This window comes from Lagopus muta, chromosome 3 (assembly GCF_023343835.1).
Source record: "Lagopus muta isolate bLagMut1 chromosome 3, bLagMut1 primary, whole genome shotgun sequence".
Lineage (NCBI taxonomy): Eukaryota > Metazoa > Chordata > Aves > Galliformes > Phasianidae > Lagopus > Lagopus muta.
The window spans coordinates 59,499,295-59,526,977 of NC_064435.1; the positions used below are offsets into that span (position 1 = coordinate 59,499,295).

At 39.9% G+C, this 27,683-nt stretch overlaps 2 protein-coding genes across 2 annotated transcripts in view; one reads left to right on the plus strand and one right to left on the minus strand.

Annotated features, from left to right (window-relative positions):
• Window positions 1-27,683, minus strand: part of CTNNAL1 (catenin alpha like 1) — a 596,511-nt gene that overhangs the window by 89,419 nt on the left and 479,409 nt on the right. The gene's annotated exons all lie outside the window — the stretch shown is intronic.
• The window catches only part of AHRR (aryl hydrocarbon receptor repressor), an 89,799-nt gene that overhangs the window by 47,532 nt on the left and 14,584 nt on the right, over window positions 1-27,683 (plus strand). Inside the window, exons 4-6 of the mRNA XM_048939255.1 lie at window positions 9,025-9,125; window positions 25,535-25,624; window positions 26,805-26,931. Coding sequence (XP_048795212.1) covers window positions 9,025-9,125; window positions 25,535-25,624; window positions 26,805-26,931 — 318 coding nt within the window. The remainder of the gene's footprint in view (window positions 1-9,024; window positions 9,126-25,534; window positions 25,625-26,804; window positions 26,932-27,683) is intronic.

Here is a 27,683-nt window from a genome sequence, read left to right on the forward strand (position 1 = left end):
TTTCCTTTATCCTCTCCAGATCTTGTGCTTTGGCTATTTTTAAACAGTCTCTTGGGTGATATACTGGCCTACTGACATATGCTCTTTCAACTCTTTTCTAAGAGATACTGACTTAAATTCCCTCTTGGAGCTAGCAGGTATGAATTTAGACTGTGCCTTTCCATGCAGAGTGGTGCAAATGAAATTATAAAGGGACAAGAATGTTATAAAAGCAGCACAAATTGAGAAGTGAAAGCTCAGGAGATAGACTGTTTCAAACACAGGGCTGAAAGAGGTTATCAAATCCAAAAAGGAAAGCAAAGATAATGTAAATTTCAGATAAGTCAGTCATTGTCAGATTGATTTAATCAGGAAGGGTGAGAGAGACTTTCTCATACACTTTCCTAGTTGCGTTTATTTTCATGCTTGGCCTTTGATTTGATTTCGTTCTTCAGGGACTGATTTACTAAATGTTCTGAACTGTAGGCCTAAATTGAAGAGGGTAAACTGGTGCACATCTTCTGCAGCTGATAAAGACTAAAAATGTTCTGATATTCTCAAGATAAATATTTTACGAGGACTTTATTGCATTTCTTCCATAAGATGCAACACTTAAGAGTCTCCATTTTTTAAAGTGGAGAAGATTCCAGTAGATTGTAGATTCTTACTTCTTACCACCTATAATTTTTCTTTTAGCTGTCTTTCCAGGAAAAAAAAAAAAAAAAAAAGAGAAAAAAGAATTCTAGCCTCATATTTCTGAAATATACTTCAGACTCGAGCTTATTTCAACAAATTGTTTCCTGTAAAAGAAGACTTATGTTTTGTTTGTTTGTTTGTTTAATGCAATAATTAGTCTTGCACAGTGAACAGTTGTAGGCATTACAGTTTCACTTCAAAGAGAGCTGTCTCTGCTGTGTACCCCAATGTCCATCACTTCATTATTTTAATTGGAAGAATCAAACTGGTGAAAAAAAATGGCCTCAGGCTTATGAAATAATATGATCCATATAAAAAGATTTATTTCACTGTAAAGACAGAAAACGATTCAAAGAATACAGAAAAGTTTTTATTTTTCCCTGTACTTTTTTTTTTTTAAATACATAGAGAAGGAAAAAGATGAACAACTATTCAACAAAATTCTAATTAAAGACACTAAGAACAATTGGGAAACTATGCAAGTCGTTTTGGTAGACTATCTGCTCCGTAGATAATAGAGTAAATGTGTCCTGAAGTACTGTACCTCTGAGTGTGCATGGATGCCATGATCAGTGAGATTTGCTGGGATCCTTCTCAGATGGTCAGGATGTGGCAGGTCAGAATACATTGTAGCCCACTTGAATTTGCTGAACTGTGGCTTAACATGCAGTGTTTCATAGTGCAGTATAGAGGAAAATGGAGACTAACGCTAAACAAATATAAAATTACATTTTTTGTACATTCTAAGGCCATTCCCACTGGAACTAATTATTGCTAAGCATCTAAATACATCAGGATTCTCTTAAATTTTTTTTCTTTATTAAACTTACACTTCACAACTTGATTCAGATTAACAAATAAGTAACTTACAAGCTTGAGCCTTAATGGCAAATAATTTGTATAAAGATCGTGTCTGTTGATATGAAAGTTATCCAAGTGGATTGCAGATTTCTTACCTAAGATTGCCTAGGACTCAGGCTTGTGACCATCTTGTAATTTAACAGAATACTCCAATTGTATTTACTTTGTATGCATGTAAAGCGGGTGCAAGCAAATACACTTTAGGACAAGCTAGTGTATTACAGCTTAATCATGCTTAGAATGAAATAATACAGGGATAAATTTAAGGCCCCAGGACCAAATCTATAAATCAGCAGGTTCCTCCCACTGTCAATTTATCAGATTTAAAGCAGTAGGTGATCAAATAGAATTACAAAGATGAAATGGAAAAAAAATTACTTGGAATAAGTCTTATATTTGGGGATAATCTAGGAGGAGTGAATCTCTTTGGCAGTCTTATATCCAGTATAGTTTACCAGACCAAGTGATTAATATTTAGTTAGGGCAGTACAAGCAGATATCTAAAATATCTTTACCAATGCATAGTGTGGGGTTTTCTCTTGGCAAGATATCTCTTGAGTCATAAGAAGAGAGAAAGGCTGCAACAGTGAGCCGCAGGGAGGAGATGTGCTTTCTAGACAAGGTATTTTGAGTTTGTTGCTTGCATCATGCAAGTAGGTTTCACATAGAGGCACAGTTTTTCTGTGGACCTCTGGTTGCTCAGAAGCTGTGGGATAAGAAAGATGTTACAGTCCCAGACTACAGAAAAACATGAAGTAAAAGTGCGGTTTATTGTGAATGAGTTTTGTGAGATAGAGTTAGCATAAATCACTAAAAAAAGGTATCGTAAGACACGCTCTTCATATGCACGTACTTTTCACAACAGCCACCGAACAGCTCTCAGCATTTCTTAAACTGCTGTGGTCAGAGATGCCCCCTGTCACCTCAGGCTGCCCAGAGCCCCATCCAGCCCAGCTTTGAGTGCTTTCCAGGGCAACATCTCAGAGCCTGATGGCCACAAATCAGACTTCTCTGGACTGATGCTGGAGGAGAGGCTGTGGGATTGCGCTTTCTCCTTCTTTTCTTTTTCTGTAGAAATAATTACCATGTGTACTTTCACATATAGACTACAGTGACAGTCAGATTGCCGCCTTATGAAGTTTATTTCATCTGCAGCTATTTATAGAAACGCAAAACGACCCAGGGGAATACAGCTAAATCCACTGCTCCAGTCGTTGCTCCTGTAGCGCTGTGTGCTGTTTGTGAAAGGATCTTACTTCACAGAAACTCTCCTTGCCTTTCACGTCGCTGTTTTTTGCCCCGCTCCCTGGCGCTGGCGAGTTATGTTCTGATTCTGTACTTTAAGCCCTCTCGCTTTTTTTAGGCAACTTCCAGATATCCGATACAGTGCATAATGAGGAATTAGGTTCCATTACACGAAGGCTTAACCTTCATGAAAAGCATTCAGAGCCTGCCAGGAGTCATCAATATTTAACAGCTGTTGTTATTATGAAATACTTCACAGGGTAAGGCGGCCCGCCTGCTTGCACGCAAGGGTTTGAACGGGCGCCAGACCTCTGTCAGAGGCGAGGGGAGATTGACAGGCAGTGGGGTTGCGTGAGAGCGCGGCCGGGTTAGTCAGCAGCTGGCCTCCGCGCCAGGGCCTTCTCCTCCCCTTCCCCCCCCCCCGCGCCTCTCCTTCAAACGGGATCCTCCGGCCGGGCTGGGGTGTCAGCCTGCCGCCGTGGCGGTCTGCCCGGCGGACGCCCACGTGCCGCAGGCTCCGTCACGCAAGGCTGTGGCCGAGCGGCCCAGAGGGGGGCCCATTTCGGTGCTTCTCGCACGTGGGAGGAGTGCGGGGCTTGTAGGAGAAACGAGAGAAGAGAGAGAGGGGATGGGATCTGGAAAGAAAACAGTTTAGGTTGTACCTTAAATAAATGTCATGCTGTACTTGAGAAACTTCAAAGGGCAGTTGGATTTCAAAGCATCTCTTAAGAAGAAGCAGACTGAGAAAACCACCGAGTTGGGAAGAGAAACTTTGCATTGTTGCTAGCGCAATTGCATCTGGTGCTCTGGTAGCCTCTGTACCAGGACTGAGCGCCACATTCAGAGGGGGCAGTTTGCTGCCAGATCCCCTCCCAGTGCATCTGTGCAACATGCAGCACTGCAGAATGCAATGTCCCTCTCATATATGTCTCAGCAATGCATCAGCAACCTTCTCTATAATAGGCATTTTTTAATTTCAGTGTGTATTGAAAGAGCTCTGTCCTTTCTGTCACTCGCTGTCCTCTGCAGCACGGCAAGAGGAAACAGACAGTTTTGGTTCATGTCTGTAGGTTTGCTTAGCAAAGTTTCTCAGACGGAGTGTTTCCTAGTTGTGGTGTTTTGTTTTGTTTTCTTAGCATTCGGGGTAGCATGCATAGCTAATTCTTCCTGCGTCTCTGCGATCCAGGAAGAAAGACCCGGTTTTCACTTCCTTTCGAGAAACAGTAACCACAAGTAAGATGTGTGTTAGTAAAGCAGGGTCTCTGAAATTGCAGGCTCAATTCAAGTATTTAAATCTGCCCTTTAAAAGAAATAATGTGTCCCTGGAACATCACCGGTCTCACAAGTACTCCTCATAGATAGAAGTGAAGCTGATGCACCTGCACCCTTCTGAGCCTAAATAGCACTGTCCTCTTCTCCCACCCCAGATGAACCCAGGCATGGTACCCAGATCAAACACAGCATCCCTCCACTGTCCTTCCTGTGCTGCTGTGGGATTCAGGAAGCCTCAGCACTGGGAGCTGCGGGATGACTGTGGTGCAGCTGGAGTACACCTAAGGTTGTTACAGGCCTTAGCTTGGCAGGTAGTTCCTCTGATGATTTTTTGAAGAAAGAAGGCTGTGCTTGCATAGGAGGGGATACAGAAACACTTCAGAGAATGTATTCCTGTTGGTTTAAAAAGTGAGGTTTTATGAGAATCCTGGAATTTCCATCCCTCCTAATGAAAGCATATTCCACAACGAGTATATGTTCTGTTATTTCTGGGGGAAAGGGGACAGCTGCTTTCATACTTCCTTACACTTGAAAGTGTCAGGCAGCTTTTCTGTTTTTTACAATATTACAGTATTGAAGCCAACTGCTTGATAAATGCAAATAGCATTGCCCCTGTCAGAATTGGAGGCTCAGAAAGAACTCAGGTTTTACAGTGGGACAGTGCGGCTGTGAAAGGCTCAGCAGCACCGTGTAAGACATTCCAATACTCCATTTACTCAAGCTTATCACCCTTTCTGTGATTTTGTAACTCTCTGTCCAGCTCCCCCAATTAATTAGCTATCAGTTCTAACTCAACTTTATTTTTTCAGTTTCCACTCCTTAATCACATTCACATCAGAAATTGGAACAAAATTCTTAGGTCTTTGATCTGATCTTCAGGAAAACTGCTCTGGCCATTTTCCTTTTTTTTCCTTCCTCCTCCTAGCCTCCCCCTGCTCCTCTGTCTGGCATATTTCCATAGTGTTGTAGGGCCCAGAATTTCCAAACTTTTGGCTTTTTAATGTTGCCTGTGATAGCACCATGCTCACAATTGCATGACCTTGCAAAACTGTCAGCCCCAGATCTTGAGTATCACGTGTTTATCATCTTTATGGTATCAATACACTCATTCATCTTCTTTGGCAGAACAGCTCCATCTTCTGTTTTATTTTGTATTCTGGAAATGCAGGCTAGATAATTTGTGCTCAGAACAAGGTCTCTCATACTCCTCCTTCCTATCCATTCTGTTTGCTGGTTTTGAACCTGGTAGGTGAGCTCTCTATGTTAACTGCTGGCAGTCTGGCCCAAAATGTTGCCTCTGCCACAGAAAGCAGTCCAAAGCTCTATAAAGCTAAAACTTTCCATTTTTTTTTTTTACAGCCAGCAGCGTTCATCAGACTGCCTGCAATATCAGTATTTTCTTGCCCCATTCTTGATATATGGGACTCCAAAAGCCAGAAGATTTCCCCTCAGGTCACTGAGTCATTATTAGCTGTTTCTGGTTTTTTTTTATTTTTAATTTTCCACAACTTGCTCCTCCCTGCCTATGGAGACAGTACTCCTTCGTTCTCTGTTTTTTTTGTTTGTTGGTTGGTTGGTTTTCATCATAGTGGGCTTAATTTTTGCTCAGGAAGCCTGCAACTTTACGTAATATTTCATCCTGGTCACATCTGCCTTGTTGAGCCACCAGTCGTAACCATTACATTCCTTCAGTTCTCCCATTTGAGACTCAGTGCTGGCAGGGACACCATGAGGCTGCTCTGCTTTCTTTCCCCTGATTTTCTGCTTAGTGAGATAGAATCTTGCAGTTTTGTTTCTCACCATGCCATACTTTGCCCTTCCTCTTTCTCTTTCATACTGGAGATCTGCACGATGCTCTGCCTTTCTCTCTTTGCCCTCCCCAGATGATGTTCTACCACTCTGAGCAGTCGCTGCTGAACTAGCCAAGCCTTGCTGCCCCAATGGGTGGTTTAGCAGTGTATTTCCAGTGCAGGGAGGCAGACGGAGAACGACTATTGAGCAAGGCCTCAGGTGCACGAGGGAGACATGCCTGTGTCAGAGGGGCTCCTGCTTCTTGGCCTGGAGGGCGCCATTTGCTTTTGATGGTGCAATAGTTCTCTTTGCAGTTGAGGCCAGCGAGTAGAGTATGTTATGAAACGGATGTGTGTGGCCTGACATAAGGGTAACTCTAGCCGACAAAATAGCATTAAAATACTTTCCATTTGGAGATGGAATTTATACTAGCCAGACAAGCTGCGGAACAAACATCTCTTGTGCTTTTGCTGCTATGTTTGTGTGAGCCTGAAGGCTAACAAACAGGCAGGGAGCTCTGGCCTGCTCAGTTAGGTACAATAATAGTTTCCACTAACGATGAAGCTAGAACTGGTGGAATTTTCACAAAGCCAAAAGCACAGATCAAAAAAATAAACCTTGGTTTCCTCTCACTCCTCCCTTACTGTCATTTAACCTTTGCAAAGATGGCAAAACACTGTGGAAGTAGCTACAAAAACATCTTTTCTGAGGGAGAAAATTCTGGAAGATACCATTGGAATAGGGGCTGTGCTTTTGAAAATGACTGCCACGTGCGCTTAACATTCTGCTGTGACAGCTGTAGGTGTGTTCTTATGGGTAGATGTAGCAGAAGGCTTGGCTGAGCAGGACGAAGAAAATGATCTTTTGCAATTATGAGGGTTGCTCTGAAAGCGATGCCTCCTATTTTGTTATGTTGGTCCACGGCATCAGAGGCAGATGTTGGTGGTATGGCAGCAGAAGTTGAACCTTCCCACCAGTATCCCACCAGTTACATTTTGTTGCCATGTGACAGATGGCAGCACAGGGGCAGTCTGACAGAATGGCTGTTGTGCAGCCTTTTGGAAAGGAAGTGACTCCATTTAGGTCATATCCACGTTCACTTGCAGCAAATATAATTCAAGCCATTAAAAAATGTAGATGTTTGATTTTTTTCTGTTTGAAATCCCACTAAAAATTCAAGACCTATTGCCATGACTTTTATCTAGATGCTCATGAACGTGAGAGCCTTGCTGTCTTCCCTTTTTACTTTGATTATATAAAAATAGTTTCTGTTTGTCGCAACCATTTTTGGGATTATTAACTACCTTTACTGTGGCTGCACCAGCTCACTTCTAGCAGGAACATACTATATGTACTGTATGTTCCACTGCTATGTTTTCTCCTCTCACGCTCTATGGGAAGATAAAAAGCCTTAAAACTGAATCACTACTTACTGCCTGGGACAGTTGTGTCATTGTAATGGGGCAGTAAGCATGAAGTTGACTCCTTATTTTTTACTGAACAAATGATACCCATGCTCCCTAGAGGATGCAGAAACCCAATATGTTAAGTGGCATCAGAGTTCTCAGAAATGCTTTCATTATCCCCAAAAATGAGATTGTATTTCTGGGATTTTTCTGAATTGAATTGAAGACTACAGTCTGAGTATTCAAAGGTATTTCAGATAAAGTAGTGGTAACCCACATGCAGGAAAATCAGCCACCAGGCATTTTGATTCCCATGAAGGTTTTCATTATTGTTAGGACAAATATATGTGATTTCAACTTACAGATGGATTTCATGTAGTAAAAGACCTACAAAAATCAAACTTTAAACTTTTCACAGAATTACAGAATCACAGAATCACAGAACTGTAGGGGTTGGAAGGGACCTCCAGAGATCATCAAGTCCAACCCCCCTGCCAAAGCAGGTTCCCTACAGTAGGTCGCACAAGTGGGTGTCCAGGCAGGTCCTGAATACCTCCAGAGGAGACTCCACCACCTCCCTGGGCAGCCTGTGCCAGTGCTCCGTCACCCTCACTGTAAAGTTCTTGCGCACATTTGTGTGCAACTTCCTATGCTGCAGTTTCTGGCTATTTTCCCTTATCCTGCTGAAAAGTCCGGCCTCGCCACTCTGCCCCCCACACCTTAGATATTTATAGACCTGGATCAGGTCCCCTCTCAGTCTTAAGGCTAAACAAACCCAGTTCACTCAGCCTTTCTTCATAGGAGAGATGCTCCAGGCCCTTCACCATCTTCGTGGCCCTCCGCTGGGCTCTTTCCAAGAGGTCCCTGTCTTTTTTGTACTGGGGAGCCCAGAACTGGACGCAGTACTCCAGATGAGGCCTCACCAGGGCAGAGTAGAGGGGGAGGATCACCTCCCTCGACCTGCTGGCCACGCTCTTTTTAATGCACCCCAGGATGCCATTGGCCTTTTTGGCCACAAGGGCACACTGCTGGCTCATGGCCAACCTGTCGTCCACCAGGACACCCAGGTCCCTCTCTGCAGAGCTCCTCTCCAACAGCTCATCCCCCACTTGTACCGGTGCATGCAATTATTCCTCCCCAGATGCAAGACTCTACATTTGCTTTTGTTAAACCTCATCCGGTTTCTTACTGCCCAGCTCTCCAGCCTGTCCAGGTCTTGCTGAATGGCAGCACAGCCTTCAGGTGTGTCAGCCAATCCTCCGATCCTTCTTTGGAAATAAAATAATTTAAGAAGGTGAATCTAGCAATCAGTCTCAGACTCATAGAATAGAGTAGGGTATGGTGAGACTGAAAATAATATGGTGCCAAGGAGGTCAGCACTGAAAACAAGAAATGTATTTCAGTCCCTTGTCTTCTGAGCTACATAAGCATTTCTTTACATTTTCATAGTACATATTCTTATTAACAAAACAACTTACTAACTATCCTTTGTTTCTTTTCAGTGGGTTTTTGCTATTGCTTTATGTAGAGTACAGTAATGGAAAAAATATGTTCAATAAAAAGTGTGATAGATATTTCATATAAAAAACATCTGGACTGCTGAATATGTATCTATCTCCCTCACAACAAAAGCAACTTGTCAGTAACTGAGATCCAGACTGTGAAGACAGTACCTCCCAATTAGTCCATTGCATGTTAAGTGCCTAAATAAGATTTTTAGACTAGTGGCCCTAGTGTGTATGATCTCTAAACTCATACCAACTCTTTCCAACAGCCATTCAAGAAAAGCACTTTAAGAAACAAGTTGGTCAGACAATAAAAGAAGACAATGTATCTAACAAGACTGCTGTTCAGGAAGGTGGACTTCTACTAGAGGTGAGTGACAAATGCCGTCATTTTGGGCTCTAAGTAATTTTTACTGTTCGGTAGACTCGCGGGTTAATCTCTTGTGGCATTTTGGAACAGACCGTCTGTCTTGGAGTGAATCACTGAGGAATCAATCATGCTTGTGAGAGCTTCTTGCAGGAGTGATGCTGGCAGTCGTGGTCGTCTTGCTCAATCTGTTGGGCTTTTGCAGCCCTCCATCAGAAGAAGGGTTGTCCCTCAAGTCCTATGGGCCAGTTCACAGTTCTTAATCACTTGGGGTGAGAGCCAAGATATGTTGTACTTGGCACACATTTTGAGGGTACCAACAACAGCTTGCCAGGTTTCTGATCCGACCTAAGATTACTCTGGGATGTTTTAATTTATTCTACTTCCTGAACTCTGTGCTCTGAAGGAAGCAGTGTGTGCGGAAGTTATTCTTTCTATGTTTTTGTATCCCCTTTAAGATGACTTTGTATTGGCAGGGTGGTATGATACTGCTACTGAGAATTGGATCCATCAATCTGGATGAAGAATTAATACAGCCGTTAACTACTGAATCACAGATACACCTGCGTTTTAAACATATGATGTAATTGTGCCTTTTATACACTTAAGATCCTTGGAAATTCCTATTTAATGAAGACTACATATGTATAGTTGGATTGGATAGAATAATATTCGTGGAATAAAAATCATGTTACAGTGACAGCCTTGAGATATACTTAAATGTAAATTAAATAATAACCTTCAGCAAATGGATGCTATAGACTATTAGAGAGAAAAAAAAAAGAAAACTTTTTTAGCATGGGAGCCAGTATGATAACTTCTACAAGTCTATGGAGTCAAAACTGGCACACTGCTTTTGTTCCTCCTCATACTTCAGAAGATTTTAATTTTGCATTTCAAAGCAAGTGGCACAGAGGCATTTGATTAATTAGCATGAGTGCCAAAATGAGATATTTGGCTGTCAGGTATTTTGCAACAATTCCCACTCTCTGGAGTAGTAAACACAAGGCAAACAGTGAATGATAAATATGGTGAATATATAATTTTTAATGATGTTCTCCTATCTTTAGACTATGCTTTGTTTGGTATATATTACATACCCACAATTTATAATCATTAAGGATCTTCAAACACATGGAGAGAACGCTGCCAGTAATTTCATATAGTGCCAAATATTACTGACTATGCTTATGGTCTGATATGAATCACACTCTTATTTGAATACATGGGAGACTTTTGTCCTGGATCATACTTAATATGGATCACTATCTTGATGATTAAGTGCATGTTGATATGAATGTGTTAGCCAGGAATGTTTGACCTAGAATAAAAGGGTGAGTTTTCCTTAGGACTTGTTGAGAATGTTCTCTGGGGCCTGAGTTTCACTCATCCAGATGCCATGGAATGTGATGAAGAGTGGGTTTGTGTTGTTTCATCAAATTTGCTATGTTAGTTGTTGGGGGCTGTGCACTTTTCACTAAGTGGTTGCATTTGTGATTCCTTCTGAAAAGAAGCAAACAGCCTTGCTGGCGGTGGCAATGTTTTATGCACTGACTTGTGTATCTGGCCACTTCACTTGCTCTCAGAAGATGCTTTGCCACTGTCAAATGCTGCTTTCCTTTCATGACACCACTTCACACTTTGCAGCCTCTCCTCGATGCTTTACTTAAATAAATCAGGATAATCTGAATCAACCAAAATACATGTGAATAATAATGCTTCTAGCTGAAGCAATAATGGAGAAACAGAGATAATAGCATTTTTTTCCTGGTGTGGAGGATCACGCTTGCTCTATGTATAGGTAGAAATATGGAAGAACAAGACAGCTAATTACTGGTACATAATTTATCTGTGCCTCTCCAGCCTTGGAACAACGCAGTACTTCCCCTTTCAGCTTAAAAGAAAACAATGAAATTAGGCTGTCTTCAAAGTATGTTTAAAATGCTTTTTATTTCTAAAGGCCTGTGCCACAACATGTGTTTTTATTTAAGATTTTATAGAGATATTTTTACAGCTAAAATCAAATAGCTTTCATCAGCAATAATGAAATAAACAATGATACCAGTTTATCAAAGACTTTTTAGTGGAGCACAGCAGGTATCTAAATATGTAATTTCTTCCAGACTTTTAAGTTTAAGGATCAGTTCTTCTGAGTAAAAGAGTCTTTTTTGCCATAATTTAATTTTCATTTGAAAGAAGACAAAGAAAGCCCTAATGACCAAATCCGATTTTATTAATGGTCTTTTTCAGTATATTCCATTCTTTCAATCTTTGCTCTTCTTGGAGACTTCGGACACCAACAGTTTGACTACGGTAATGATTTTGCACTCTTGTAATGTTTTCCAAGACAGGTGGTATTGCAGCCCTTGTTCCACATGCCTTCCTGCAAAAAAAGGCTGCATGCCATTTCTGAAGCCTGTTACTGAATGTTTAAAGAGCGCTGGGCCAAATCTGTAACCAGAAAAGTGGGAGAATAAGTTGTATTGGCAGTCAGTAAATCCAGATAGAATTTACAGGGTGCGGTGATGGGGTGGAGAAACGCAGTAAAATGGTTACTTGGAAAAATGAAAATGAATCACCAGTAGTTATTTAGGCACTAGCCTTGACGGCAGTACTCATCCTGTGGCTGTTAGCCATCTCATACTCTTCCCCCCAGCTATGCTGCTCTCAAATCCAGGCTGAGTTTAGGCTGTAGTGTAGGTAATATCTCATCCCAAGAACATCTCTAATTTCCACGTACTATGCACTATCCCATCTGAGGAATTAAACACCCACTGTTGAGAGGATGGCCCTCTCTGGACATTCTTTATCATGCAGTCAGGCAGTGGCCCCTTGTCACTGCTGGTGCTGCTTCTTGCTTAAACATCACCCATCTACTGAGCTGCACCTGATGAAAATTGTTACTTTGCTTTTATGGACCACCTCAACGCTGCTTCTGCAGCATTCATGCTCTTTATGAAAGTATTTGCTACTGAGGGAGCAATCTTTGTGGTGCTTCCTTCTGCAGCACAGGATTTATGGTGTCTCTGTCTCCAGACATACGGACATAATTCCTTACAGGTGTGAAAATAGTACTTTATGCCCAAAACATCACGAGTATTAAAATGAAATCTGGATGATCTGTCCAGCTCCTTAGTAGATGTTAATGGAATAAGACTGCCTGGGTCTGTCATGCATTATCTCACTGATGAATACTGATAAAGGCCAGAGCTGTCCTGTTTAGCCATTTCCATGTTCACTGGCAACTCATGCTCTTTTAGGGAAGGCCCATTTTGATTTCTGTTAATCCTCAACTTTCAAGCCTTCTGAGTACAGAAACCAAATTTCAGTGATTTTGTCTCATGTTCTGGTTTATAGCTGTGCCAAAGAGGCATCATACTATAATAATATTTCTTATTCAGTGACACCATACATTTACCCGTGTTGAGCAGAGATTTAGCTATGTATACTTCAGTTACTATTTCCCTGCTAAAAACAAATGATGACATAGGTGAATAAGAAAGTAGTGAATTTGATTGCTGTTTTGCCACAAAACCCTAGTGTGGGAGAAGAAATGCAAAGGTCTTTCAGGCATAATCTGAATTTCAACCTGAATGGGTGACTGCAGGTTTAGCATATCTGTGTGCTGAAGAGAAAGAGCCCCATAGCCTGTATTTCTCTACATAGAGTGATAACAGGCTTACAAAAGCCTGCCTGGCATCCACTGATGCCAAAAATCACCTGCTCTTTCAGTTGAACCATGTTCACCTTCCTGCACCCCTCTCCACTGTTCTGGAGCAGCTGGTGGTGAGTAACTACTTCGATCTTTATTCATGTTAGCTTGCTGGGACACTAAGCTCAGGAGGCCCATGTTGCTGCTGGGTACTCTTAGATGTCATTATGCCTATGAAAGAGACTTCTATTGTTCTGCACAAACACAAAAAATACCTCTCAGTTTTCACCAGTGGCAGAAAAAAAGAAATTATTGACATTTTGTGCATTAACTAACAAAGTCTCTATGGCAAATGGAGTTTTCATGTTCTATTTGTATGCCTTTGTTTCAGCACTTGGCAGATGAATTTTGCTGACTTGAGTTGCAGTTAACACAACTAGTGGGGCAAATGAGGTGTCTTGCTTTGTAACCAGCACCATTTGTGCTTGCAATGGGCTGTTGATGCAAAACAGAAAGCAGTCAGGTGTAGAGCTGCAGTCTTCACCAAAACCAATGGAAAGCCAGTTGGAGTTTTTGCCTAAGTAGAGGATTCAGGATTTAATGCAATGGAATCCTATTATTTAACAATCTGTAGTTACATCAGAAGTGGCTGCAAATAGTAAGATTTCTGGGAGTTACTTTCAAAAGGGAGGTGTATGTACACATTTGGCACAGAAAGGTACTTCCAGGTGGCCTCTACTGACAGTTTGAACTGGAGTTCAAGTTTCATTCCAAGGGAGTTGGAAAATGATACATTAGAAAACATCCTATTGGTGCTGTTCTTCACCCTGCTTAAGGAAATAACATAGGAAACCTTTTCCCACTTGGTTTCCTGTAATTTTTTTAAACTTGTTAGTGTAATTCCACTTCCTCCTTCCAAACTGATTTATGTAATCAGTACTTGATAAAACTATGCTCTTGAAAAAGGTACACTAGGTTGAATTTCAGTCTGAGAGCAAAAGATTTGACTCTTCCTGTTATTTTTTAATTTAAACTTGAAAAGGAAGATTGGGAGTCAGACAAAAGTGCACGGCTGTTACACAGGGCTGTGACCAAGGCACAGACTTCAGAACTCGGAAGCTGGTAGAGAGGAACTTTTTGATTTATTCTGCTCTTGAATTCCTTTTCAGCTTTCGACGGCGCTTTCTTTCTCACCGCAGTCCTTCTAAAATAAAGCTGTTAGGTTATGATACGCAGCTTCACCTTTTAATTTGCAGGCTTAAAATGCAGCCACCAAAATAGGAAGTTCTCACAAAGCGTTCTTGGTCTTGGTGCATTTTCTTTCTCAGTTAATAAGTTTTACAAGTTACCCAAATAACCCTTTTGCATTTCTTTGTTTTCAAACATGAACCTTATCCCAGTGATTCAGATGACATGATGTAAGCTGACATTAGTCTCTTGGGATGATTAGCAGAGAATATATCCATGAAAAAAGAGCCATAAATGGGGTCAGGAGTAACTTGCCATCTTTATCACATGAGTACATTCACTTTCTGCTTGGCAGGCACAGATGGAACACAAAGGAACATTTCAGAGTTCTTGGTCCCTCTTTTTTTTTTTTTTTTTCTCTCCTTTTCTTTACAAATGGGCATATTTCTAAAATCCAGACTTGAAATTTGGCATGGGAACAACATTCTGCAAAAAATATCCTTTCTATTGCCCTTTAAACAAACAACTAATGTTCTCACTTATTTCTTTGGTTTTTTTTTCTTTTTGCCCTCTCAAACAAGTCTGGACCGAAAAGCCTGTGACTTCTGAATACTGGTAGATCTCTACTCCAGTTCTCAGTGTTACTGTTACTACTGCAGCAATCACAATACTACCATAGTGCTTTGGGTTCTGAAATTTAGGCTGCAGCATCATTCAGCTTGATAGATTGCTGGAACTGAAGAAAAAGATGCAAAACCTTTCCTTCAGATTTACAATCTAAATGTGAGATTACGGATGTTTTCCAATGGACAACATGACAACAATGCAGCAAAACTGTAACCGTAATAGCCAGGCATCATTGTGTGCAAGCTGCCTGGACTGCACAAGTCCAGACTTCTAAAAGAATACTGAGGAATAATTTGAAGGAGAAAGCATCTTTTCAGATGCTTGTGTGAAACCTTTTAGCAACAGAGACACCACTAAATGCTGGTTTTCAATTCTTGCCCATGCATGAGAGAGAGCAACATTTGGGAATGGCGACACCTATCATTTCACTTCTCCAACATGGAATGGAAGATTACAGACCTAGAGGTAGTCAGCTGGAGCTGATCTCAAAATCAGGTCAAGCAGCTGATATTTAATGTGATAGAAGAGGAGGAGTCAGCAGCCAGCACAGGTATGCAGAGGGGAAGGCAGCATCGTGTCAGTTTACATTGTCATCAGAAGAGTCAATTTCCATGTGTCGGGGCAGAGCAAACACGCTGCAATGTTTCAGATGTGGTAAGAGGAGGCCTGGCTGAGAAACTGTATCTGTACTGGGGAGCAGGGAAGCTGTCTGTCAGCTTTGGACATAGACCAGATGTGAATCCGGATTTAAGATCCCTTACTGCTGTCTCCAAGCTGCTCATCACAGCAAACTCCACCCAAGCTCACTTTTCACAACCATTTCCTCTGTTTCTGCTCAGGCTATTTCAGTGCCTCTGGAGGCAGTCCCATGGCCACGTGACCTCCACAACAAAACATATTCTCTTGTTTCCACTCAATTAGGTTTTTTTTCTCTCCCTGACTCCAAACTAATCATTGGCAACTGTTCTTACCAATCAGTAGGTTCAGTGTCTGTGTGCAAGCGCTGCGTCGTATCCATGTGCTGGGATTTACTGTTGCTAGAACTGGACTACTCACGTCCAGGTAGCTAAGGAAGTCATAACACACTGTTGTGTCCTTACACGTTTCTTTATGAGTGTTTGCTTTTGGGGAAGTGTCCATTTGCTGAAGATGGCATAGTCATGTATTGTTTAAGAAAAGAAAACAAGAAATAGAAACCACCTTAGATAGCTCTTGCATTCATAGATAACTTACATTTTCACAATTTTACATTGTTTAGCCAGTCTTGAGCAAGAAAAATTATAAACCAGAAGCCTAATCTGTATTTGCAGCTTGCTCCCAGTCTATTCCTCATTCTCAAGTCAGAGAATGTAATGAGCTTCAGCCTAGATAGCTTCCTAGGAAGGTGAAATTACAATCAAGAAAGCAGATCTAGGCAAGAATGTGTGCTGTCTTAAGAATTTTTGCAAATTTGATGTATTTTTTTGTATGTGTGGTTGTGTGGTTTTCAAAAGAAACAAATAGATGCTTTACCAGAAATAGAATGCCTTTCTTTCTTGTTTGCTTAACTCATAATAAAAGTTGACTACTTTTTGATAGGTTTGAACGGAAAAGAAAACTGATATTGCAAAGCATGCTGTTGACCATTAAGTATAGTGTTTTCTATTATTGAGGATATAGTGCTGATTAGGAGAAAAGAGGACAAAGAATGACCTTTCAGATAGTTCTGCTGCCTTTTTAGGAACTTCATGCGAAATGGCCATCATTCTGATTTTAGCCGTCCTTGGCATTTTATGAGTAGAAAAAAAAGAAAAAGAAAAAAAAGATACTTTTAATATGTTGTTATAATTCAAGTTCTTCCAGAAATTCCTAGATGCAAAAGCTGATGATGCCCAGCAAAGAGACATTTTCTCCAATGCATTTCACACCCTCCTTCCTCCTCCCAGTACTACAAAGTCCTCAGGATTCTCCAGTAACTGAGACTGTTGTTGTTTGTTTGTTTGTTTGTTTGTTTTAACAATGAGAAAACCAATGTCTACTCAGATTAAACCAGAGACTCGCAGAAAGGCCTGGGTGGCGTCTTCACCTAGTCTAAAATTCAACTTAGGATTTGTGTGTGTTACCAGTGCTTAGAGGGGCTGTGTCTTGTGTTTTCCATCTCCACCATATCCCGGATGATCATAGCAGAATCAATGTCTGCTGCCAGTGGGGGACCACTTACATTTATACAGGGTTTTTTACAGGTTACAAAACATGCATGAGGTGATAACTAAAGCAACAAGACTCTTCCCAAAGACAAATTTTGAAACATCACACTCCCTTAAAAACTTTGCTGACCTGAAACAGTGCTTTAAAAAGCTGTTTTAGCATCTATTTCTGGAGAGAATGTGGAGTGCAGGTTGTTTTTCTTCTTTTTTTTTCTTTTTTTTTTTTTCTTTCCCTTTCAAAGATATGTCTGAATTAGAAAAGGCAATATATAGTGTTAAATGCACAGAAAAATTATACTCTGAAATTAGGACATTGCATTCAGCGTTCAGTCCATTGGCGTCAGCATTGTCTCTTTTAGGCTTTGATTTCTTGCAGTAAGAGCTGTCTGCTCTTCATGCTAGTTAACAAATTGCAAGTGTGAATAAAAGTCAGCTGTGGATGGAATATTATGATGGCTTCTTCTCTTCAAGACTTGATACAGTTACATATAAATAACGCTAAAAAAATTCCAGACATTTAGTACTTACATATGTCTAATTGTCCAATATGTTGGATAAATATTACTCAAATCTCTTTTCAGAAAGTTATTTCTGAGGCAGATAATGGGTAATCTTACTACATTTGTTATTGCAAAGGCTACCTAACTAAATTTGTTATTAGAAGTGCAGAGTAGTGAGCAATCAATGCTTCATTTTGAGTCTTCTCAAATAGAATTAATCAGACTGGCATTTTCTATACTGAAATTGTTGAGGAGAAGCCTGAAAAGCCCAGAGCAGCTGCAGGACTTAGAAAGAATGATGGGCTGAACTTGCACTAAAGATATGATATTGCCCCATCTTTACTTCCATCTGTGAATAGAACATCTGGTTTTGAGAAAATGGAATGAGAAACTGCATAAATCATTATAAAGACTGTTTCTATTTCCAAGTGTAGTCCAGGGCACATTGTTCATGAAAGAGCATTGACAGTAGGGTTCCATTACTGGTAAAGCACAGTTTTAAATTCAACATCCATGATTCATGAGGAAGCTAAAGAAAGATAGCAAGATTATGTCAAACTTCAGTATCCTTTCATGATAATTGCTTGGGTAAATGACATATTACTCACCCAGGTACTTGTTAGCATACTACTAATCGGAGTAAGAATTTGTATGTATTCATAAAATATTTTTTCTGACAATTCTAGAATTCATACTTGGGAATATTCTTCTTCTTTAGATCCCTATGTGTAGTCCCCATTACTTGTGCAATCTCAGGTGGTATTCACATACTTCATATACTTGCCTCTCATTTGAAATCCTCATTGTTAATGCAAAGAAAAGAATTGGTGTTGTTTACAATCAGGCATGAAAAATCGATCAAACTTTGCCATCAATAGTAAGCATTGTTGGTGCTTCCAAACACATATGCTGTGTAACAAATCTGTACTGAACTACTTGGTGTCACCCTTCAATTCACTTTTTCAAAGAAAACTTTCCCTAATCTTTATTTAAGCTATTGCTTAGGATTGCTCAACCCTAGAAGCCTGTAGCACAACTTACATTCTAACGTCCAGCGATTAGTTCTTGTGAAAACAATTGGATTCAGTTGGCATGCATCTCTTTCTAGAGAGCACCGTACCAACTTTTTGCAAATTCAAAATCAAATGATGCTTCAGTTCAGCCTGCATATAGCTCTTGTTTCTCAATACTGTCTTTGGCAGAGTGGCTTGTTTTGAGGCCCTGTGCTCAGCAGAGGCCAGTAGTTTATGCCTATAGGAACAAAGGGAGTCTCTACCCCAAGGACTTGACGCAGGCTTAACAAGCTTTGTTGCAAAAGCTTAGCTTGGAAATAAAGTATAAAGGAAGAAAAGCTACATTTGCATTTCTACATCATGTGATCAGAACAACTTTAAAGGCAAAGTTGTTTTTGGTTGTGTGCAATACTTATTACGCATCGAGCATATCAAAAACATTATCACCATGGTTTAAAGTGCGTTTACATGTGTGCACACATTACAGTCTCACTCTCCAGAGAACTACTATGTTTTTTTGAAAGTTTATAGCTCACAATTACCAGCACCCAATGACTTACATTTTCCTAACTGATTTCCAGCAGGCCAGTTTTGTCTGCTGCCTCCTGACAAGCCACAGCATTCCAGCTCCCTCTTTAGACTGAAGGCACATATGTAAATAAGTATCTCCCAGTTGATCTAATTCTTTGGTGGAAGTGATATGATAGTGAAAAATGGTGTTACACTGAGTGAATCATTTGCCTGTGCATTTTGGATGGCAAAGCTGTTCCGCCCAACAGTAAACATGAGATCCAGGGCTCTAAGGCTTATGTGGACGATCTTTGAAACTTTGGCTGAGATCTGCTTTGAGCAGTGCAGCACTAGATGTTGAATTTCCATTCTGTCTTTAAGGAGCCTGAAATGATATCCGGGCTCAAGGAGGTAGGAAGGAATGTGAATGTGGTTTTATGTGGGAAGACAAGAAGAATGAAAGGAGTATAATTGATTGTATGTGTGTATTTATTCTACATTTATGCTGCAGATTCACTCTTGAATATTTTCACTTGGTTCCACTGTCATGCACACATCTGCCTATGAAAAGCAGTCAGACCCAGCAGCCCCTCTGAAAGATTTCCCGTGTAAACCCAGAGCTGTAGGCTTCAGCCTGTAGGATCTGTTTCCTCCCTTGGCTCCAATGATGGAAATTTATATTCTGTTCTGTTTCGTTAGCCTGAAAACTAACCAGTACATGCAAGTCTTTGATCAAAACTGAATGCTAAAAACAATTCCGCCACTCCCCCTTTGCATTGACTAGCACTTAGTCACCCAAATGCTCCTTTTGAAGTTGGTTTAGATACAAAGAAATACAAAGAAATACATAAGCATCCTAAGGGCTAGGAGATACTGTACATACCGAGCAAAGGCCATCTTCTGATGTCATTAGATACAGTATTTCTGAATAGTCTTTTATGCTGGGTTTTGCTGCAGGAATCTGTAAGTGGTCCTTTCTCTTTGGTTTATAAGGAGAAACTTAGGGATTCTTTTGTGATTTTTAGAAGAGTAATAGTGCATCCCAGAGACACCAGTGGAAAGAAATACTGATTCGTTAAACAATATGGCTAAAGACACATTAACTGCCTGCGTTTTCTTCCTAATACTCGTAAGACTTCAGCATGAAAGACGAGGGTGAGTATATCATTTCCAGAGTTTTTAAATAGCTTCTTATTTAGATCATCAGAAAATGGCCCCATCCTGCATAGGACACAAAACCCAGCAACACACTATTAAATGAAACCGTTCCAGATAAACTGCAAGCCAACTGACCCTGGAAATTTAGTACCCAAGTTGCGTGACTTGAAAATCTGTTCAAAGCAAGGCATGGCTGCAGGCCTTGACTGTTGTACTTTAGTAACCATAGCAACATGGTCTCTGGAGACCGAATGCTAGTGAGTTTTCCTTTATTTCAAGGAAGAGTAATAAGAGAAATGTGGCTTGGAACTTCTTCGTTTTTTTTTTTTTCTTTTCTTATTTTTACTATGCCATGACCTTGACCAAAATATCTTTGAAGTATTTACTGGCTGATTTTCTGCAATGGGACCAGAAAAAAATATCAGGATATATAAAGGCTGTTGCCAAAGGAAGTCCTATCTTCCTCAAAATATTTGCCTTCATTCCCAAAGAGAACCTCTTTACTAATAATGTTCCTAAAACTTCTTAATGGAAGGAACTGATAACTTTCATCTCGCAGCTACCGAGGGCAGCAGAATAATGCTGTACTTTCTTTGAACTGACAGATTCATTGTTTTTTGTTTCAGTAGCAGGTGCGGCTTTTCGTGAGTACATAATTGGATGTACATGTTTTCAAAAGAACACAGGCCTCTGTCTGGTGCCAAGCTCTTTTTTTTTTCTTTTCTTTTTTTTTTTTCCCCACTTGGAAAAAAAGAGTGATTTCATTTCTAAGCACAATGTAGAAAACTCATGTAAGTGTTTTTAAAAAGCCAAATACAAACAAACAAATGTTCACAATGCATATTTAAGTCTGTCTCACATGTTTCAGCTATTATTCTGGATTAGAAATTCCATCTGTCATTGGATCCATATGGTTTACCAAATGGCAGTTTACAGCTATGCCTTTTTGCAGATTAGAAGTTAGTTGGTTTCTGTTGCAGGAGTTCCACTGTCTGCACTAATGTCTTTGCGTGTGCGTGCATGCTTGTGTTCGTGCGCACAAATATATGCAAATGGCTACCAATTATTGAAGGATGCAAGTGAACCTTATTAATTAAAACACACCAGTTGCACGCAATGAAAATAACATTGAAGTAGGGGGTTAGGTTATTTTCTCCCCTAAAATCCATGAGCCCTGCTTTAAGTTTTCCATTATTTATGCTCAAATGAATAAACCAAGGTGGGGAGAGCTGCTCTTGACTTCTCTGTGCTGTCCTGTCTGTGTTTTGGGCAAGCAGATGCTCTTTACAGAGCATTAAGAAGCACTTCAGTAGGCAGATTTCTGGCTGCCTGGCCAGGTCTTTGCATGTTAGGCAGAGTGAGCTGCAGTATGAGGCTGATCCAAGTCCTCTTTCCATCCCTTTTCCTCCTCCCAGGTTACTGATAATACAGGTAGGTATCTGCTGTTTTTGACACAGCACCTCAGTGCAGTCCCCCACGCAGCAGGAATGAGGAAAAGCTATTGCCAAGGCCCAGAACTTCAGTTCAGAAACTGAGAATGTCTAAAACCATGAACAGAGCTGTACATTTCATTGTCCCGTTAATTATGAGACCTGATAACTTACACCCAAAAAGCTTTGAATAGTTTCTGTTCATTATCACGCACTGAAGCTATGTCTTGCAGTCAGTTCAACAAACCATCAGCGTTCTGTTCAGAATAATGCAAAATCTCCATGTGGCGTTCCTGTAAAGGGCTTGAGTATGGACTTCTATATCATACCTAAGAGATTTCTTTGAGAGATCAGAACAGGTATTTTCCTACTAATTTGCAACCATTACAACCCACATCTGGGTAGACCTGCGCTAGCAAATGCCCTTCTCCTTTTCCACAGCCACAGCCAGTAGGTCACAAAAGTATGAATCTCAGCCCAATTCTCATTCTATTCCAGTCTGTCTGTGCTACAGATGCCAGATTTCACACTGAACGGCACTTAAAGGTAATATTAAGAAAACATTTGGAGTCACGGGTAACTCATTGGATAGGAAGTTCTACTCCATGTCCAGCTTTTTTTTTAACTTATTTTTTTTACTGTGGTTGAAGCAGCAGGTTTCCCAGCTAAAATGAGGTTTAGGCACATGGAAGTTGTGTTAATCCTCAATAGCTTCATGTGGCTTCATAAAAATTGTTTTTGCACCAGAGTGGGTTATGCTTTTCCTGCCTGCAAGGCAGAGCATCTGATGTCTGTGTTTGGGCCATGAAAATCAGAAACCAGGAGATGCGTAATTGAGAGATCTTAGCTCAGAAAAGGAAATCAGCATTTTGAGAAGCAAATCAAAAACAACAACGGGAAAATCTATAACTTTCTTAATTTACATCCCTCCTCAAATCCATACTCATTTCTGACTTAACCTTGATACATGGCTCCTTGGACCTTTCTTCCACTTCTTTCCTTTTACTCCTTCCCACCCTTCCTTAATACCTCTCCAGATGCAGTTCCCACTTCATTGTTCTGAACCCTTAGAAATACACATGATCCCATTTCCCGTTCCCATATTTACAAACCTGGTCCAGCCTAATTCTGGCTTAATGAAAGAAAGACTTGTGAAAAGAATAACCTGCCCACATTCCACTGGAGGGAAACAAGTTTTACATTTTAAAGCAAGTCTCTTAGGGTCCATGTGCATATGTTCTACGTGTTCTTAATTTCTAGCTGTGCAGGCTAAACTGGAGGTCTTTTGGAAAGTGCATGGTAACAGCTACAGGCATCTGCACAAAGGAGGTCTGTTAATTGTCCTATGGTTATCTTTATGGAAATTTTTAGTCTGCCCAAATTAAAAGGCCTGCCAGATGTTCAAAATGTAATGAAATTCCTAAAATCACTGATGGTTTCATTGCTGTGAAGATGAGTCCAAAGGGACAAGATGCCAAAAATGCTTTCTTGTCTCCACTTGATATTGGAAATGGGTATGACAGATACTGTCTTTGGAGGCTTCACTCAGAACACTGAAAGGCACAGATGTGAATATGTAGAAATCTTGGCATGCTGATTTCTGTGTGGTGATGTCCTGGGATGAATTTGGACAATTTTTTTGAAGTAGAAAATAGCACCAAGCCAGCAAGAGCTTGTGGTTGAAGAGTAGACATGGATAACTTGTGAATCCACTAGCCAAAGATATCGCTTATTCTGAAAGGGATCTAGATTGATGGAGCACTCCTGGAGATGAGCACTATTTGCCCTTGGCTGTTCTTACAGCTGACTCATACTTGACATCCATTTGATCAAAAGGGATGCTGTTACTGCTTTTTCCAGATGTAGGTAAGCCATTGCTGTCTGATTGCTAGCTTTTTCCAGTCACCATTTCACAGCTTTGTCAAGGCCCAGAGCTCCTGGCCACATGTGGCCCCACTGGGCCAAGTTTCCAAAGGTGCTCCACATTTATGGTTGGGGTCAGATCTTCTGAGGAGGTCAGCCTATTGTATGCTGAACTCTTGAAATTCTGCCCACCATTGTCACAGTGGGAACAGGCTTTAAGCAGTCTTGGAAATCTGGTCCTTATTTAGGAACTCAAAAGAGAACCAAACTCAGAAAAAATATGGTAGTGTATCTACTAACTGAGCAATTGAAAATTTGCTCCCATTGTGCTTCAGGCTTCAGGATTAGCTCAGGATTAAGACACTCATCACAGCAACTGTAAATTGAGAGAAAGGTGAAGTAAGGATAATAAAAACAGAGCAGTACTTCATCAGCAGCTGCTTCAACTGCAATCTCAAAAGACCTGAAAACCATCTCAGGATAGGATCATCTCATCTGCCTTGGAATGTGAACCTGTTGGAATGAAAATATGTCAGTGAATCTTTATCAAGGGAGGAGAGGCAAAATTAGTCGGACTGCAGGCAGCGTGATGATTGTTAATGTTCATGTCATGTATTTCATTTAATTCTTACTTTTAATTTCAATTATTTTCTTGTTGCTTTCCTTACGTCACTGAATTCATTAACTTAGCATTTTTCTAGACTAAATATTGTTCTCTATCAATGCAATATTTGTTGCCTGATTTTAATGATTCCATTTTTTGCAGTTTTTCCGTGTTTGTCTTTTTACGAAAGCTTAAGAAAATAACCATACCTCAAAATGCACATCAAACCTTAAAGCCATACCTATAAGAACACATGTGTTTAATTTTCTTGTTGGAAATTATTACATTATCTGTATATTTCAATGCATATAAATGCAAAGCATCATGGAATGGAATGTTTTAAACCATAACCAAAAAGAAGTATTTGATAGATGTTATTAATTTTAATCATGTGAATTAATGTTAATTTCAAATTCAAAATAGATAATAATATTGTCATGTAATATGTAGTTATATTGCAATTAGCCTCCCTAACTTTTGCAAAAAGCATGTTCCAGGTTGTTATTCATTATTTCATTTCAGAGAGAGCTTTCTGAAAAGGTATGGAAACTACAGCAATGTTTGTAAGGAACCAAATTTTTTTCTAGTTCCTTGTATTCATTATATTAAGAATCTCAGTAAGATCAGTTAGTATCTTACTGGACAATCAGTAATGATTTTAGTACAAGACACTGGATTAGAACTTTGTTGTATCATCAGACTTCTAAAAAGATAAGGCATATTTCAAGCAAAAAATATATGAAATTCAAGACATTTCTACTTGAAAATGTGAGTCAACATAAAGCATGTAACTGTTAAACTTATGATTAAAGTAACTTACTTTACTAAATTTGCACAAAATCCCTACCTGCCTACAGAAAAATGTGGTGTCCAACTTCTTTACAGTGTTTTTTTTCATATCCATTCCATACTGCAAAGGTAAAGGGGAAAGAATTTTGCACTGCCCCTTGTTGTGACACAGCGAGAGGTTGTAAAGCAACAGCAGAAAGTAGCAGGCTCAATGAAACAAAATGAGATAGAGAATTCTTTCAAGTTTTTCTACCTTAAACTAAGCTGTTAAACTACTCTGTTGCAACAGCTTAGGGGTATAAAAAAGTTCATGTGGTTTCAAAATGCAGTTGGACAAAATCATCAAGATTTATTAAAATAGTTTGGGCTTTGACAGGAATATTCAAAGGTTATTTCAAAAGTTATTGAAGACAAGGGAAGTACTTGAATTGTGGGTGGCAGGAAGACTGCTCTAGGAAGCAGTTGCACTCTTTTGCTACTGCAGTCCGGATGCTAGGATTGGGTAGATTTTTGACAGCTTAGTCTGGCTGGCAAAACATATGTGAATCTATGTGAATCTATGAAATTGAAAACATTTCCACCATCTAAATCCCAGAAATTTTACTCTGAATTGCAAAAACAAAAGCAAACCCCAAAACCAAACCAAACCAAACCAACCAACCAACCAAAAAGAAAAAAAACACAAAAAACCCAGCAAAAACATGCTACATTTATGTTATTATTTTTCTTCTGCACTTAGAAAATGATATTCTATAGTTTTACAGTCACAAAGACTGTACGTTCATGTTTGTTCATATTTGAAATCAAAAGGAGACTAAACTAGAATGTTATTTAAATTATTAGACCCATTTTTCCCTTTGTTTTCTGATGATCATTATTTTCCTTTCTTTAGTCACTGAACGGTTTTGCATTGGTGGTGAGTGCAGATGGAATGATATTTTATGCATCATCAACGATTGTGGACTACCTAGGGTTTCATCAGGTAACTATATTAGCAAATATATAGAATGCTTAATATTGCAGCCTTTCTAATGAGTTTCCTGCAGTCATTCCTGCCAACTGGCTTTCTAAAACATAGAACACTTTGTTGTTTTGCCCTATTCTTCTACTGCTGGTTGGATATACAGCATTACTATTTTACTATGCCATTTTAGACTTTTTTTTTAATCAGAGAGTTGAAGAGGAATTCTTTGTAATGTCATAGCATGCAATTTCCTTTTGTAAAGTTTTTGTTGGCAGAAATAGGATTTGCTAGTAAAATCAAATTCATCCTTTTGTATAATGTTCTGCTATTCTAGACTGGTTGCTTGCACAGAGTAAATACGCTCATGAGTTGGAAAGGCCCTCTGGAGTTTGTCTGCTCCAACCTCCTCCTCAGATCTGGTCCAGTTGAATCAGGTTGCTCCAGGACTCATCTAGTCAAGTTTTGAGATCCTACAGCCCCTCTGTTCTACCCTTACTGCAATTTTTTTTTCCACTTTACCCTTTACCACCCTTATTGCAATTTCTTTTACTTTTATCAAGCCTCGGTTTCTTTTCCCGAAGAACCCAAAATTAGAGAGGATTTTGCCTTTGTTGAACTTCCTGAGGTTCCTGCCAACTAATTTTTACAGCCTGTCAAGGTCTGTCCAGCTCTCCCTGACTGGTACCCTTAGCAGGCCTTTTGAGGCTGTGCTCTATCCCATCACCCATTTGTCAAGAAATTAAACATTGCTGGACCCAGCATTAGTCCCTGTGGGACACTAATAGCTGGCTGCCAGTTGGACTTTTATGATTCACATTTGCAATATGCTATTAAAAATAATCTTCTGAGGATATTAAGTCAAAAAGCAGATGTGAAAAACAGGGGCCTCTGAAGTAACTTTCCTCAGTGAGTCTTTGCTTTCAAAATTCCCTACATCAGTCATTATTTTTTTGGAAAATAGCAACCTAAATTCTTTACTGTGAAAATGAGGAGGCTGCCCAGAGAAGCTGTGGATGCCCCATACCTGGCGGTGTTTGAGTCTAGGTTGGGTGGGGTTTTAGGCAACCTGGTCTAGAAGAAGGTGTCACTGCCCATAGCAGGGGTCATTCCAACCCCAAGTATTCTATGATTCTAATAAATACAAGAGTCTATCCCATTAAACCTGGGGATTAAATGTTGCTTGTTGTAATTCTTTCAGACTGATGTAATGCACCAAAACATATATGATTACATTCATGTTGACGATCGCCAGGATTTCTGTAGACAACTGCACTGGGCCATGAATCCACCTCAGATGTCTGGACAGCAGCTACAGACAGAAACAGGTAGGACTAAATAGCGTTAATTGGAAATGTACACATCACTGTGCAATTAGAATAGCCCTCCACCTATTCCCCGTTCCTTGTCAAGTTAGACTCTTCACTGCAACACTGCGTAGTGTTACTTATAGTGTTAATATCCCGAAAATGATGTTTCTCCCTGATTTTGGATTTTTCATGCTGCCATGTACTGTTGAGCCTAGAATGTTGATGTTTCCTTTTTTTCCTTTGACTAATGTGCTTATGAATATTCTTATCAAGACAGAATAAGCAACATCAGTGCTCATCCTACCTGTCTTTTCTTCACACTAATCAGGACATGAGTATTTCTCTCAATAACAGGAAAAGATAAAAAAACATGCAAAATTGTTCTGCACAGTACCACAGTGGCTACGTGTCTTTCTGCCATTTGTTTTCCCACATGAAGTTGTATAAATCAGAGTGTTTAGAAGAACAAGTAGGATCCCAGTTAAATGTATGCATTCCACCAGAAGATAAGGAAATAGTTTTTCAGATGAGCGGGGGGGAAATTGGAAGAAATCCTGCAGCAATTTTTATGAAGTCTCTCTTTAGGAACAGAGTCATGTACTTTCATAGAATTCCAAAGTTAATAGATAGAATGTATTTTGAAGGAAAAAGATCACAAGAATTTTGCAAAATTTTATACGCTGTATGCAGAAAAGAAATGGAACAAAGTGCATGAGTATTTCAAACTATGAAAGTTGTAAACATTTGAATTTTTTGTCCTGAGTATACAC